Raw genomic sequence first — 15,119 nt, forward strand, 5'->3', positions numbered from 1 at the left:
CGCTCTGTGCACTGTGCCCCAGGGGGGTTCTCTGGCCCAGGCGCTGGACACTCACCGGGTAGCAACAATAACATCCTGTTCCATCTATTTTAAGACGCACGATGTATTCACATTTTAATATCACTGACAATGGGATGAATCTTACAACCCTACAGGCAACCACGAGGCAGTGTGTAAACAACGTCTACTGAGTCTATTGACGCTCCCTGGAAAGTGGCAGACGGTGCCAGCATCAAAGCATCTTCAATTTCAGGAAATGTAGAAACAATCATCATAATAGCAAGAGCGGCAAACATCGCAGCCAATTTGTACCAGACGTTACAAGAGAATAAAACATTTTCACTAAGATTATCTTGGACAAGAACAAAGATATTAATAACAGAATAACGGCAGCTGCTGTTCAAGCAACACCTGTTCCCGAGGGGCCCACCTCCATCCATCCCGCCCGAGTCAGCTCAGAGAGGGGCAGCATGTTCCCTCAGGACGCACAGCCTGCTTGGCCCTGGCTAGTTGCTCCCGGGCGTTCTGGAGGCGGGGTGGGCGGCGTGGCCGGTGGTCCGGGATGTGGGGGACGCAGGGGACGCGGGGGAGCGCAGGAGCAGACTCTGCGCAAGGCCTGACGGAAATGCGAGCCCAGGAACGCATAGAGCAACGGGTTCAGGGCTGAGTTGCTGTAGGACATGCAGTGCGCCCAGGTCTTGAGCGCATAAGCTGCGTAGCTGCGCGGGTGCCAGGAGCCAGCCGGGCCCAGCGCCTGCAGCACCAGGAACAGCTGGATGGGGCCCCAGCAGGTAGCGAAGAGCAGAACCACTGCCGCCACCAGCCGTGACACCCTGGCTCGCACAGCGTCCGCTCGTTCCACCTGCAGCTGCCCCTTGGGAATGGGGGGAGGTGGGAGAACAGGCTATGGGACACCCCCTCAGAGCGTCCCTCCTTAGTCCCCTCAGGTTCCCCCACTGGGTCACCACCCCCTTAGATTCCTCCAGTCATGCCTCCCCCCAGCTGTGTCTACCCTCTTCCTTGCCTGGCCGCGCCCCCCACCCAACCAGAGGCGCACCTGCAGGGCGCTGTCCGCAGGCGCCAGAAGCACGGCGGCCCGGCCCAGGTGGCGAAGCATGGCCCCGTAGCAGGCACAGGTGGCGACCAGCGGCAGCAGGTAGAGTGCCAGCAGGTTGTAGAGTGCAAAAGCGCGCTCGAGAGCGCGGCTGGGAAAGGCCTCGCTGCAGTAGGTGGGCGGCCCCAGCGAGAGGCGGTGCAGAGCGAGCACCGGAGCCGACACGGCTGCGGAGCCTGCACCACAGGCGCAGCTGAAAGACTTTGCCGGGGGAAGAGGGGTAGGAGGGGGCCAGGGCCCTGGTCTCCCAGGCGCCTCCCTAGTCTGCGCCCTCAGCAGTTCTTTGCCGGTAGCGCCATTGTGCCCGTTTCCCAGATGCACGACTGAGGCTCGGAGAGGGGCGGCGAGGAGGAAGGTGGCCAGGGCATGAGGACTTGTCCCCCCCACCCTGTGTGCCCCAGCGCTGCACTCACCCACCCAGATGCACAGGCTGACAAACAGCGCCAGGCGGGGCGTGCGGCGGTGCAGGGCCCGAAGAGGGAACACGGTCACATACCAGCGGTCCACGCTCATGGCAGTCAGGGTGGCACACGTGGCCTGTACCGAGACCTGGGAGTGCCAGGAGCTGGTGTGTGCCTCCTCACCCCCCATCCCTCGAGTCTGAAGCCCGTGTCTGCGCCCACATTGCGAGTACCGCCCGCCCCTACACACAGGGCATATCCTGGAAGGGGCTTCAGATGCCACAAAATTGAAAGGGCAGGAGAAGAGTGATACTATATAGGACCCCAGGATGGTGGGGGCTTGAGGGGGCCACTGGGAGTCTGCTGAGACCCAGGGGCTGAGACAAAGAGAGGCAGAGCCATCCTAGGGACAGGCAGGGCGAGAACTGGGAGAGCCCTCCCTGTGCCCGTCATGGACTCCCAGCACCTATCTGTATCCCTTCCCATTGCCCAGGTCCTCCACTCCCCCACCCCCACCCCATCCCCTCAAGGCTACACTTCCTCCTAGCCCCACCCACCAAACTCTAACCCCACTCCCACCTGCTATGGATGGGGCCAGCCCACCCACACCCAGACCACACCCCATGTCCCCCAGCTCCTCTCCTAAAGCCCCAGCTCACCTGCTGAATGTAGTTGACAAACTTGCACATGAAGTCTCCCAGCACCCAGGCAGGCAGAGGGTAGAGCAGGGCGGTGAACGGCACACAGCACAGCAGGAAGGTCACGTCCGTGGCTGCCAGGTTGGCTGCAGACAGACAATGTGGGGGTGCTGGACATGGGGCCCAGGCCTCAGCCACCCAGCGCTTCTGGTCCAGCTCCCTAGCACTCTTCTTTGTCCGAGTGACCAGTAGGATGGCTCCAGAAGGCTCACTACATGCATCCTCCAGCCTTCCCTCTTACATTTCAAACATCCTCCAACACAGGCTTCATAACCATTCCAGCTCCCAGACCTGACGGAGCTCTGCTCACCCCATCAGGTCTGGGAGAGCCTGAGCAGGCCTGGGAGACCCTGCCCCTCTGAACCTCGGTTTACTCATCTGCAAATTGGAGACAGTGATGCCCCCTCAAAATCCTCCACAGAATGGAGAACACTGACTGAGCACGCACCTGTGCACTAGGCCACCCCATCACACAAGTGTGCAAACCCAAACCACTGTGGCGGAGGTTGTAAACTGGGAGCTGGCAGGACAAGCAGTCCCTCCCCCCACTGCTTTATTCACTGGATACTGTGACAGAAGAATGACATTTCAACCAGACATCTACCTGGAGTGGGAGGGGCCAGCTCTCCAAGCCACGCTCTTCTACCCGCCTTCTAACTACAGCAGCCTGGGCTGGCCCTCATGAACCTTCCAATGCCAGAGTTTGTGACCTCTAACCTGAGGTACAGGGACAACAGGAAAAGGACTGGAGATGGGCAGGGGAGAGACTCCCCTCTGGGAGCGGCGGGCAGGCACCTCGAAGTGCCCAGGTGCTCACCTATGTAGAAGTTGGTCACCGTGCGCATCTGCTTGTGGCGACAGATGACAAAAATGACGAGCAAATTCCCCGTCAGGCCGAGCAGCATCAGCACACCAAAGAAGAGCGGCACCAGCCAGGCATCTACGGGCCACAACGCGTGAGCCAGGCCATCTGAGACGTTGGTGCTGCAGCCTGGACAGCCAGATGCGTTGGCCAGTGCCCACCAGGATACGTTGGGTCCAGACTTGGGAAAGTCATACATGGCTTTGTGACCCTCTTCCTACTGGTTGCCCTCTGGGATTGCACCCGATTGCCTTGGAGATCCTCGTCCTGGCCACCTGCTGGGTATGTACCTGCGGAGCTGAGAAAGGTGTAGGCTGGAAGGCAAGGGATCTAAAGCCGCTGGACTCAGCTGTGCCTCTGCTTGCACACAGCAGCCACCTAGCATTTATACCTGATTACCCCCTCCCCCCGCCCTGCTTGTCCCCTCCTTCCTGCCCTCCTGCAGCCACTTGCCACTCCTTCCCCTGCCTGTGTCCCCTCCTACACAGCAAACTTCTCCCCCTCTCCCTGTCCCACTGAGGTCAGGGTGAGAGCACTGGAAGAGATGGACTGGAGGAGGAGGGATTGGGATGCAGCTGGGGTGGGGTAGCCTGTGTGGGGGCTGCTGTGGAAGGACCCACCCTGACCAGGGGATACAGACTCACTGCTCCTGGGGTCTGGCCGTTAGAAGATGACAGGTGCGGTTCAGTTGGTTGGGCGTCGTCCCTCGAAGAGAAAGGAGGAGGGTTTGACTCCCAGTCAGGGAGCATGCCTGGGTTGTGGGTTTTGTCTTCCCTCAGTCGGGGCACAGGTGAGAGGCAACCAATTGCTGTTTCTCTCTCACATTAATGTTTCTCCTCTTTCTACCTCCCTTCCCTCTCTAAAAATAAATAAACAAAACCTTTTAAATAAGAACAATAGGGCACGTAGACACCTGTGCCACTTGGACCCCCAGAGACTAACCCACGAGGCACGCAAGAGTGTACTGGGACGGCGCCATTGTGGAGTAGTCTGCAGCAGAGAAAAATGCTGCCATTTGTATAAAAAGACTAAAACAAGGAGGAGGGGAGAAATGAATACACATGCATGAGCATCAAAGCACATTGGCTGTCTACAGGGGTAAATACAAAGAGCCAGGGGGAGGAGAACATTTTCCTGTTCACCCTTTTTTACCTTCAAAATTATTCCTGACAAATCAGAATAAAAATTAGAGTGGGAAGAAAAATCCATGTGGAGTGGTAATGAGGGACAAGTGAGGGCGAAGAGACCCTCGGTCACCAGGTGTGAGTAGAGGAACCATTTGGGGGAAGCTGCTGAGGTGAATGGGCCTGGGGGAGCAGTCAGCAGGAGGCTGGACCTTCGAGGTGGGGGCTCTGGGGAGTGGCAGCAGCTCGCCACAGGCAGAGGGTCCGGGAGGATGTGCAGGTGCAGCCCAGGTTCCCGGGAAGTGAGGCCCCGTGAGTCAGGGCCTGGGCCTCGCACTCTAGAACTGGCGAGTCATGGGCCAGAGCAGGACGGCTACCTTTGTGCCCCCAGAGCCCCTCTCCCCTTCTGTCTTCTTTCCTGACATGTGTCACCGTCGATTTCTTTTGCATCTGGGCACATTTGCCTACGGTATGAGTTCTTTGGGAACTTTTTTTTATAAGATTGATTTTTTAAATTTATTTTGTATTTTTTAAATATTTTATTTATTTTTTTTTTAGAGAGGGAAAGGAGGGAGAGAGAGAGAGAATGAGAGAAACATCAATGTGTGGTTGCTGGGGGTCATGGCCTGCAACCCAGGCATGTGCCCTGACTGGGAATCAAACCTGCGATGCTTTGGTTCACAGCCCATGCTCAATCCACTGAGCTACGCCAGCCAGGGCAAAACTTTTTAAAAAAGATTTTATTTATTCAGCCCTGATTGGCGTGGCTCAGTGGACTGAGCGCCGGCCTGTGAATCGAGAGGCCACCGGTCAAATGCCGATCAATCGCCGCTCACACACTCCCGAACGGGAACCTGGCTTCCAACACGGTCATGTGCCCTGAGTGGGAATGGAACCCAGGACATTTTGGTCTAGACTGGAGGACCAAAAGGCAGGATCTTTTCGTTGCTCTTCCTTTTTCTCCCTACCTTGTTCTTTTTTAAAAGTTTATTTATTTTTAGACAGAGGGAAAGGGAAGGAGAAAGAAAGGGAGAGAAACATCAGCGTGTGGTTGCCTCTTGCACACCCCCAACTGGGGACCTGGCCTGCAGCCCAGGCATGTGCCCTGACTGGGAATCAAACCGGCAACCCTTTGGTTCTCAGGCCAGCACCGAATCCACTGAGCCACACCAGTCAGGGCCCTACCTTGTTTTTTATTTATTAAAATAATTGGGGTATTGGTCCTGCACAATTTGTACTGGCTGGATCCGGCTAGTCGCATGCCTGTGGTACAGGTTCCCAGTTTTCTTGTAGACTGAAGGGTGGATTCTAGATTCTAAACAGGTTTAATTCTGTACCCTAAGCCCTCCTGTGGCTCCCCATTGCCCTCAGGACCAAAACCCAGACCTGTCCTCACAGGGCCACCAGGCTCAGGGGTCTGCCCCCTCCCCCCCACCTCTACCTCTGTTCTCCCTGCCCCCTCATCTCCCTGCTCTGGCCACTCTGGATGTTGTTGGCTGTTCCCTCTTCCTGGCACACTGTTCCTGCTTTTGCAGCTTGCCAGTCCCTAGCCCAGAGGCTCCTTTTCCCCACCTGCTGGGTGAGGGAGGGGTCCATCTTGGTCATTGCTGGGTCCGCAGAGCCCTGAAGCGGCCGTGTCTGTTAAATGAATAAGTCCTAAAAGGCAAAAGGGGTGGCGTTGACGTCCTAATTTTAGAGATGAGTAAACTGAGGCACCCAGCTGGTGCTCCGGGGGCCTCACTTTAATGAACGACTGGAAGGGGGCCGGTGGAAGCAAAGTCGCCATGGGTGTCGAGTGGAGGAGGAGTATGGCTCATTTCATCTTTCCACTGCCCCGGGAACGGACATCCCTTTCCGCCCCTCTTACCCAAGCCCCAGTTTCCCATTCCCCGGGGCTGGGTGCCCCGCTATGCCCGCACCCTAGGTTTGTGGCCACCGTCCCCTCACTCTCCACCTCAGTTTCTCCTTAGGTCCCCCGAAGGCTGGGTACCCACTCCAACCGCAGCCCGGGGTCTGGCCGCCTTCCTGGAGGCAGTCCCCGCCCCGCGCGGCCAGCCTCCTAGATCCGCCCCGGCCCGCCTCTGGGCGTCCGTCACTTCCTGCCCGGTCCAGAGAAGGCCTTGCCACCTGGCCGCGGCGACAGCGACATTTGAGCTATGGTCGCTCTGGAGAACCCCGAGGGCTGCTCAGAGGAGGTGGCGGCGACCGCAGGGGTCATTCCGGGCAGGCGCCAGACGCAGTGAGCGCGGTGGGGCGGGCGGGCGCGCCACCGCCACCGGGGCTCTGGGGCTCCCTCCCCTCGGGGTCCTCCCCAGCTGCAGCCCCGGGCCCGCCCCGCCTCCATGACAGCCCCTAGACGTGGGAAGGGGTGGGGGTCTTATTGTTACCCCGTGTTTACCTGGAGAAATCCCATCCCGACACACCCGGATATTTGCTGGGGTGGAGGGGGCACATCTCGATTGTGGGTTTAAGGACCCCGGCGGCCCTGGAGTCTCGGGTACTGGACCATCTTGGGGTCCTGTGAGCCTTTTACTGCTTGGGTGAGGCGGCCGCTGTGTGGTGTCCCTAGAGCTTTTATCCACGCGCAGTCGTCCTTTCCCAGGCTGGGTAGTCACCCCACAGCTAGGGCTGGATCCCCGGCTGAGTTATCCGCTCCCCCACCCCCGAGTTTACATGGCTGTGGTTTACCTGTGGCTACATACTCAGATTAACGGGGGCGGGGGTGGGAGCGGATATCTTAAAACCTGGTCAACCCGAGCCTCTCTGTTCAGGAGGGAGGCATGAAGCAGGTAGAGAGACCCTATATGGGTGTAGACCCCCCAATATGACTGTGGGTCGTTTGGGTCTCAGATTCTCTCTGAACCCTGGTGTTGCAGAAACCTGAATGTTCTGCCCTTCTGAGCCTCAGTTTCCCCACTTGTGAAGTGTGATAATAACAGTGGCTTCTTCTCAGAGTGGCTGGGGGATCAGTGACGCTGTGCCCCCTGAGGTGCCCAGCACTGGAGTGTCCATTCTTTAATTATCTTAAACATCTTTATTATTTTTAAAGGATTTTATAATTTCATCATTATTATTGTTGTTGTTATTTATTTTAAAGATTTCATTTATTTAGACAAAGGGGAAGGTAGGGAGAGGAGAGGAAAAGAGAGATTGATGTGAGACAGAAACATGAATTGGTTGCCTCTCAAATGGGCTCCAACAAGGGACCAACCCTGTGACCCAGGCATGCACCCTGATGGGAATTGAACCCACAACCTTTTGTTTTGAGGATGATGCCCAACAAACTGAGCCACACTGGCCAGGGCTATTGTACTTTATTATTCCCTAATGTTATCTTCTCTGGGCACTTACCAGAGACCTGCTGGTCTCTACAGATGTGCGTACCTACCAGAAAGAGACAATACCTCTTTTAAGAGACCTCAACCACCCAGAGTGGGTATCTGCCTGCCTGGTTCCTTTCACCCAAACAGGGTGCCCCCCTCCAAGTCTTGGGGGGTGCGGCCACTTCTGCATGGGGGATTCAGCTGGCCCCACCCAGCCTGAGTCACCTCTGCCCTGAGCCCTTTGGGTTCCTGCCAGGGAAGTAGGTTCCTCTCTTGCCTGCTTCTGGGGGAGGGGACAGGTCAGAGAAGGTGATTTTTCCTCAGGGCAGCGGGTGTCAAAATTCCCCATTTCAGGGAGCAGAATTGGGGGCACTGGAATCTGGTCCCCCAAAACCCAACCTGACTTAGCAGCTGTTCACCACTGGGCCTGTTCAAGAAGCCTCAGGTGCCCCTCTGGGTTCTCAATTTCCCAATCTGCAAAGGGGAGGATCTGCACTGGACATGTAAACAAGCAGCTGTTGAACACCTGCTGTGGGTCTGGTATTGGGGACACAGGAGAGACCCATGAGACCTCATCCTGTGTCCTCTTCACACAGGAAGGTGAAGATTAAGGAATAAACACGTGCATGGATTAGCTGATTTTGGGTGTCAACTGGTGAAACAGGCAAACTGGGTTGTTTGGGCCAGTGGGGGGCGGGGCAGTTTTCCGGGAGGGAGGTGACGTTTGAGCAGAGGCCAAAAGGAGCTGAGAAAGGGTGCTCCAGGCAGAGGGCTCAGTGTGTGCAAGGGTCGTGAGGTGGGTCATTGCTGGCTAGTCTGAGGCACATGAAAAGACCCATGTGGCCGGAGCAGAGGAGGCCCTCAGGGTAGAGATGAGGTCAGGCATCGATGTTTTGCCATGTAGAGATATTTTATATAAAGTTTATACTGATATCCAACACCCTCCCCCAGCCTTTATTGCAAATTGACTTGCTAGGTAATTGTGCTCTGCTCCCTCTATGCCCCGTCCTCTCTGTGTCTTGAGTGGGGATTGGGGCAGGGGGCCACTGTCTAGGCCACGTGTTTCTTATCTCCTGCTGGAATCTGGTTGAAGTCAGCAAACTTGAATCGACTGTGGACTCCCTTTTCAGTGCTCAGCTCAGTGCTTGAGGCCCACAAGAGGGTAAAACGCCCCCTTAGTGCCTTTGGGCCCAGGCACAGACCATGTGGTCTGAGTTCAGGACAGGCAGGGCTTCCAATGCCAGGTCAAGGGAGGGCTGGTCCTTGTCCTGAGGGTGCTGGGGAGCCATGGGTGGTAGTGGAGCAGGGAAGATACCAGTTGGGTCTTAGCTACATGGACTTTGGTCTGGGGAGCCCACTGCAGATTTCTGTGGACCCACGAATGAAGCAGGAGGGAGGTTTCCTCCTGTTGGGGGGCGTGGTCCTGTTCAGACTCAGATTCAAATCTTAGCTCTGCTCCTTCCTTGGTGGTGCCAAGAAGCCCCATTTCTTAGAGCCCCGTGCCCTGGGGGCTGGAGCTCTCTCACTGGGTCCTGCCCTGCTCTGACGCCCCCTGACAGCTCTCCCCGGATGTGGCTTCTGTTATCGGCCCAACCAGGCTTTCATCCTGGACTCTGTCCAGCTCCTGGAGTAGAGACATAGGCACTGGAGCCCCAGGGAGGCCATGAATGAATCTGGGGTTTGGGGTGGAGGGGTGTTTGGGCCTCTGGAAGGCAACTCTCAGGTTGGATCCTGTGCTGACTTCATATGTGAACATTCAACCCAAGGATGTTGCTATGATCATTGGTGTGACTGAGGAGGTGAGCTTTCCATCCCAGGAGGAAATCAAACAGATGGGGGCTGGGTTGCCAGGGTAGGGTGCCTGTCCCAGCTTCTCTTGGTTTTGAGTGCCCTTTCCCAGACTTAAAGCACTCAAAGGGATTTTCTGGGACATCTGATCCAGCAGTTAATTTTCTGAGCAGCTACTGCGTGCCAGGCATGGCTATGAGTGCCCACGTGGAAGTTATGACCTAGTGGGAGAGGAGAGCAGTCATCAGTGGAGCAGAATGTTCAGTGGTCAGAAAGCCAAAGGAGTAGACAGAAGAGGTTGCGGTTTCACTGAGCAGATTTCAACAGAAGCCAAAAGGAAGTGAACCAGTGAGCCCTTCAGAGTTTAGGGGATTGTCATCAGGTAGAGGGCACAGCCAGTGCAAAGGTGCAGAGGTGGGACTGTGTCCGACTTACTAGAGGAGGAGCCGGAGACGACTGGAGTAGAATGAATGAGGGGAAGGGAGTTAGGACACGGGTTGGGGAATCTCGGCACCCCACACCCTTTAAGGGCCGGAATCCACCATCACCCCACAGTGTGAGGGTTTCTGGGCCCAGTGGGGACCATTCTGTGGTCTATATGAGTCTGGTGGGGACCATCCTATGGTTTGGGATTGTCAGGGGCTGACCAGGAAGGCCCAGCAACTTCTCCTTGTCAGGAAGTTTTCATCTAAGAGTCCCCTGCTGCTCCCTGACACCTGGCCAGTGAGTGCCCAGCAGGAGGCTTGGTGGCACTGCTAATCCATCTCTGTACTTAATGCCACTTGCTCTGAGGAGGGCAGATTAACGGAGATTAACGGGGTGTGGGGGGAGGCACTCCAGCCCCTTCCCTGCTTGTGGCAGCTGGGCTCAGGTGAATCATGTCTTTGAGAAACTCCCGGAGGATGGTGGTGTTCAAATTCCATGCACTCTGGGCCTCACTGGCTAGCAGCTAACATCTGGAAGCCTGGGGGAGGGGGGAACTGCTTTTCTCGGCTACCCACCCAATGTGTGAATTCAGGCAAGGGTTTGCTCTGAGCCGCAGCTTACTGATCTGTCATCATGATTATGCCTGCCTTTCGGGTGATGTGACAATGAAATTGTAATGGTCCAGAGCTACACACATGGCAGAGGGTGAGCTCCCTGCTGCAGAGGGAAACCAAGCAGGTGATGGTTATGGTAAAATGGCAGTGGTTGGGATCTGCCTGGGGATCTTGGCCCTGAGGACTGCCCCCCATTCCCAAACCCCCACCCACAGACACCTTGCAGGATGCTTGCCCACTCTAGCTGGCTCCCAGGTGAAGAGGTTCTCAGCCTCCAAGCGGAAGCAGCACTTCATCAACCAGGCTGTGCGGAACTCAGACCTTGTGCCCAAGGCCAAGGGGCGGAAGAGCCTCCAGCGCTTGGAGAACAGTGAGTGAGCAGGGGTCAGGACACCTCCTGGTGGTTCCTAGGCCTCAGACGAGAATGGTGTGCATGTTGAAAGTATCTGTTGTCCTTACCATGAGCCTGGCCCTGAGCTGGGCAATGCTGGAGCAGGACCAGAGGGAGTTTTGGGCATTGGAGCTTGGGCTTTAAAGAGTGTGTAGAAGTTCAACAAGGCAGGGAGAGGTAGGAGGAGTTCTGGAGGCAGGATGGTTTCTATGCCTTCTGGGAAAGACAGCTGGAGTGTGGAGGTGGGGAGGCTGGTATAAGCCAGAGAATAAAGACCATAAACACAGAAGGATGGGGAGGAAAGATGTTCCACCAGTATCTGTGGAGCCTGGGGGGCCCCAAATGCCACACCCCAGCCCAGAGACCATCTCTTTCCCTGTAGCCCAGTACCTTCTGACCCTGCTGGAGACAGACGGGGGCACACTTGGTCCGGAGGATGGGGACCTGGCACCCCCCGCAGCACCCGGCATCTTTGCAGAGGCCTGCAACAATGAGACCTATGTAGAGGTGAGACCCCTTCCCCCTTCGCTGGCTCCATCTACTCCAGCCACACTGGCCTCTGCATTTCTGTTCTGGCTCTCAGTACCAGGCATTGCCTGTGGTAGTGCCTCTGCCAGGAGTATCTGCCCACCTCTGGTCCCATGACGAATGCCCCTTCAATTTCCTTCGGGGTCCCCAGACAAGGCCAGAACCTTCCAGCACCCATGATTCATCTACTCATATACATAGAAACCCCTCCCCAGAGGAGCAGGTCCTCAGTGACCCATGAGCAAATGGTGGGTCCAGTGGGCAAAGGCGTCCACAAGGAGTATTTCCATGCACTTTGTGACCCCCGTGTACATTGGCCAGATGGGGAAACTGAGGCCCAGAAACTAACTGTCATTAGCTCAGGGCCTGCCTGCCTCTGTTCCAGGTCTGGAATGACTTCATGAACCGCTCTGGGGAGGAGCAGGAGCGGGTCCTTCAGTACCTGGAGGATGAGGGCAAGAGCAAGGCGCGGAGGAGGGGGCCTAACCGGGGGGAGGACCGGAGGAGAGGTGCGGCCTGCATGGGGTGGACAGGGGGCCAGGCAGGTGGACTGGGGGCTGGCCTAGTATGTGGGGTGGGCTGGGGTCAGGTGGGGAGGAGCCTGGCAGGGGCAGGCAGGCGGTTTGCTTTAGCTGCTGCCCTAAGCCTTGGACTCTTGCAGAAGACCCTGCTTACACCCCCGGAGAATGCTTCCAGCGCATCAGCAAGCGCCTTCGAGCTGTTCTCAAGCGGAGTCGCATCCCCATGGTGAGTACCAGGCTGGGGCTATCTCTTCCCATCTGCCTGTTTCAACTTTTCAATTGGGGGTGGTGTGAGGGGACACCAGTTACTTAATATGCGTGCTGTGATGGAGACAGGGTGGGACACACACCATTGTGATCAGAATGCAGGACCCAGGGCTGGTCAAGGGCTCTCCCGAGGGTGGGAGGATCAGGGGTAGTGAAGGTGGACCCTTGCAGGATGTGTAGGAGTTCACCAGGCAGAAACTGCAGGCATTCAAAAGTATGGGGATTTCTAAGTGCCTGGAATCCTTGGAACCAGTTAAGTAGCCTTATGATGTGGGTCAGAGGCCACATTTGAATGCAGGGCTTTGAGCTCCAGAGGCTGTCCTGGACACGGGGGAACCTAGATAGCCCACCCAAGATCCCAAAGTCAGCCTGAACCGTGGGTCTATCTCTCCTGCAGGAAACGCTGGAGATCTGGGAGGAGCGGCTGCTGAGGTTCTTTTCCGTGTCCCCCCAGGCTGTGTACACAGCCATGCTGGACAACAGGTGACGGGTGGGGGCAAGCGCGGCGAGCTCTTGGGTGGCTGGTTCCAGCCCATGGCCACTCACTGCTCATTCCTCCACAGCTTTGAGAGGCTCCTGCTCCACGCTGTCTGCCAGTACATGGACCTCATCTCAGCCAGTAAGTGCCTGGCAGCCCCAGGACCCTCCCAGTGAGCCAATTCTGCCCAAGGAAACCGAGGCTACATGGGGTTTGCCTTCTCAGCGGGAGGCTTCTGGGAGTGGGGTGGGGGTAGGGGACAGCTTGAGCAAAGCTGTGGTAGTGGGGTGCTGTGTTTATTCCTCAGAGGTTCCTGTGCAATGCTGTGTACACAGACTGCCCCCACCCATACCCTCAGGGCCAGGGGGAAAGAAGGGCTTATACGGGGTGATGAAGCTGAGCCTCAAGGGGCCCCAATATAAGATGAGGGGATCCCAGTGCCCGCAGATTCCTCATTTAGCCATAGTGCCTTCCACTGTGCCACACATGATTTCTGGCAAGCACCCCCTCCCAGGGCCTGTGTCCCCACTTACAAAGGGAGTGGTCTCGGGACACAGCCCTATAGAGAGGGTGCTTGCAAGCCACTGCTGGCTCTGGGCACCCCACTGAGCCCTCACTCCCCACACCTGGCTTTCTGCCTCTCTCCATTTCCTGCTCAGAGTTTCTGAGGAGACCGTTCCCATGGCAACCCAGGATGGTTCATCCCTTGGTGGGAGGGCAGCAAGCAGCCCTCATGCTTGCCTTTGTTTCCATAGATTCAGGATGGAACGGGGAGGGCGGGTGCAGGGGGGATGCTTCTCTGCTGGAGTCCAGCGGTTGCCTGAACACAGAGGAGGACAGGCCCTGGCAAAATGGGGAGCAGGGGTGAGGGAACAGCTGTGCAGAAGCCTCCAGGTGGGACGGAGCTTCAGAGTCAGCCCTAGGGCAGCGGGGGAAGGAGGAGACCAGGAAGGAGGCAGGATACTTGTTCCGGGCCAGGAGTTTCTCAGGGCATCCTTCTGAACACGGGATAAGGAACAGAAAGGATGAAACGGGTTGCAGAGGGAGGTTCTCATGGAGCTAGAGCTGTTCTCTTGAGCCCAGCACGGTCAGCCAGACCCCAAGTGCCAGCTTGCCGAGACCTCCAGCAGGAAGAGCCAAGGGCACAGCCCCTATGTGCGCCATGACTCTTGCATTCCTTTCATTTTTGCCCCACTGGTCACTCTTACAGGTGCCAACCTGGAGGGCAAGAGGCAGATGAAGGTCAGCAATCGGCACCTGGACTTCCTTCCCCCTGGGCTGCTTCTGTCCGCTTACCTGGAGCAACGCAGCTGATGGCAGCCCACCTGCCCCCCTTTCCTGTCAAGACTTCCTATACCACCCACTAAAATGTTTGTTATTTTTAGAATTTGTCCTTGGAAACATGCTCTCCCTCATGGGGTGGCACTCTCACCCTGGCCCCATCCTATCCCAGCTCTTCCAGGTAAATGCTGGTAGCTGGAGCTGCCCCAGACTATGTCAGGCCCATAGCTTTCTGCTCTGGGACTTGTATTTGGATGGGGAGACCTGGCCTGTTCACTTCCATGTTCCTTTTTGGGTCGGCTTTTTAGCCCAGTGTGAAGCTTAAGCAAGGAGGACTTCTAGGGTTTTTTGTTTTTTGTGTTTTTTTTTAATTTTTTAAATCACTTTTAATGAATTCGGCATGATAGGTAGATTTTTAAATTTCCCTTTTGGGAAGAAAAACCAAATACTTGCCCCAACTGATAAATCGGGGAGACTTGTTTTATCCTCTGTTTGACCTCCCTCCCAATTTTTGGCTAGAATTGGGGGGTCTCTGGGGTGCTGCCCTCACCCCAGGAGCATTACGTATTGTGAGTGTGTGTGTGCATGCGTATACACACCGATGTCCTGTGACCCAGGACAGAAGCTGTGTCTTACTGGCTGGTTTTACCCTCATTTTGGAATGTGTGTTTTCCTCCCCTGGTGTCTTTGGGTGGCTCTTGGGGCCCTGCCTGCTCTACAACCCCTCTCCCCAATTTTTCTCCCTTCTCTTCATCCTGGGGGTCCGGGACTTCCAGCCAGAAGCCTCTGCCCTCTCACTACCACGCTCCCCTCTTCATGTCTCTTCACCTCCCACCACCCCAAGCCTGACTCTGGCCTGTTGCTTTGGGGTATCCCTATGCTGGTCACCCTGACCTGGGCCATAAGAGCAGGGTTGTGGGACTCCCTACCTTTACTCCCGTATGTGTGGCTAGTTGTACTTTGGGAAAAGTGGAGAATTCAATAAATTTCTGGTGCTCTGGTCTCCAGGTGTGGAGTTTTCTTTTGGGGCAGGGCTGGGGGCAAGATAGGTGCTCAGGATGTGCCCAGGCCCTGGTCACGGAGGGGCAAGGGCTTGGAGGAGGGCCTCCACACTGAGTGACACCCTGAGGGGGGAGGCACTTGATGAGACTGCCAGGCACATCTGCTGTTGGCTTTGCTGCCCTGGGCCCTGCTGGGTGCCCAGGCTCAAACATGAGTTCTGCCACTCCTCAGCTGCATGACCTCCAAAAAGTCACGTGAAGTTTCTGGGGGAGCTGCACAAAACACCGCACACTGCAGTAAA

The 15,119-nt window shown here is 56.4% G+C and overlaps 2 protein-coding genes across 5 annotated transcripts; one reads left to right on the forward strand and one right to left on the reverse strand.

The window, feature by feature from the left end:
• Positions 1–159: 159 nt before the first annotated feature.
• Positions 160–6,252, reverse strand: KISS1R (KISS1 receptor). 4 transcript variants are annotated; one of them, XM_045831522.1, is made up of 7 exons: positions 6,154–6,252; positions 5,772–5,855; positions 3,031–3,373; positions 2,175–2,299; positions 1,528–1,663; positions 1,058–1,290; positions 160–874 (listed from the first exon to the last, which is right to left on the reverse strand). In XM_045831522.1, exons 3-7 carry the CDS (start codon positions 3,272–3,274, stop codon positions 479–481), a joined length of 1,134 nt encoding a protein of 377 aa, XP_045687478.1. In that variant the 5' UTR covers positions 3,275–3,373; positions 5,772–5,855; positions 6,154–6,252; the 3' UTR covers positions 160–478. The 4 variants fall into 4 exon arrangements, with proteins under 4 accessions (XP_045687478.1, XP_045687479.1, XP_045687475.1 ...); XM_045831523.1 differs by having other exon boundaries at positions 1,058–1,315; XM_045831519.1 differs by having other exon boundaries at positions 1,058–1,663.
• A 51-nt stretch (positions 6,253–6,303) lies between these two features.
• R3HDM4 (R3H domain containing 4) lies at positions 6,304–14,819 on the forward strand. Its single transcript, XM_045831486.1, has 8 exons — positions 6,304–6,438; positions 10,566–10,720; positions 11,124–11,248; positions 11,655–11,778; positions 11,931–12,016; positions 12,455–12,540; positions 12,621–12,676; positions 13,746–14,819. The coding sequence occupies exons 1-8, from the start codon at positions 6,356–6,358 to the stop codon at positions 13,847–13,849; spliced, it is 819 nt and encodes a 272-aa protein (XP_045687442.1). The 5' UTR covers positions 6,304–6,355; the 3' UTR covers positions 13,850–14,819.
• The last annotated feature ends 300 nt before the right edge of the window (positions 14,820–15,119 follow it).

Source organism: Phyllostomus hastatus, unplaced genomic scaffold, assembly GCF_019186645.2.
Source record: "Phyllostomus hastatus isolate PE091 unplaced genomic scaffold, TTU_PhHast_1.1 phas_contig_159, whole genome shotgun sequence".
In the NCBI taxonomy this organism is placed as follows: Eukaryota; Metazoa; Chordata; class Mammalia; order Chiroptera; family Phyllostomidae; genus Phyllostomus; species Phyllostomus hastatus.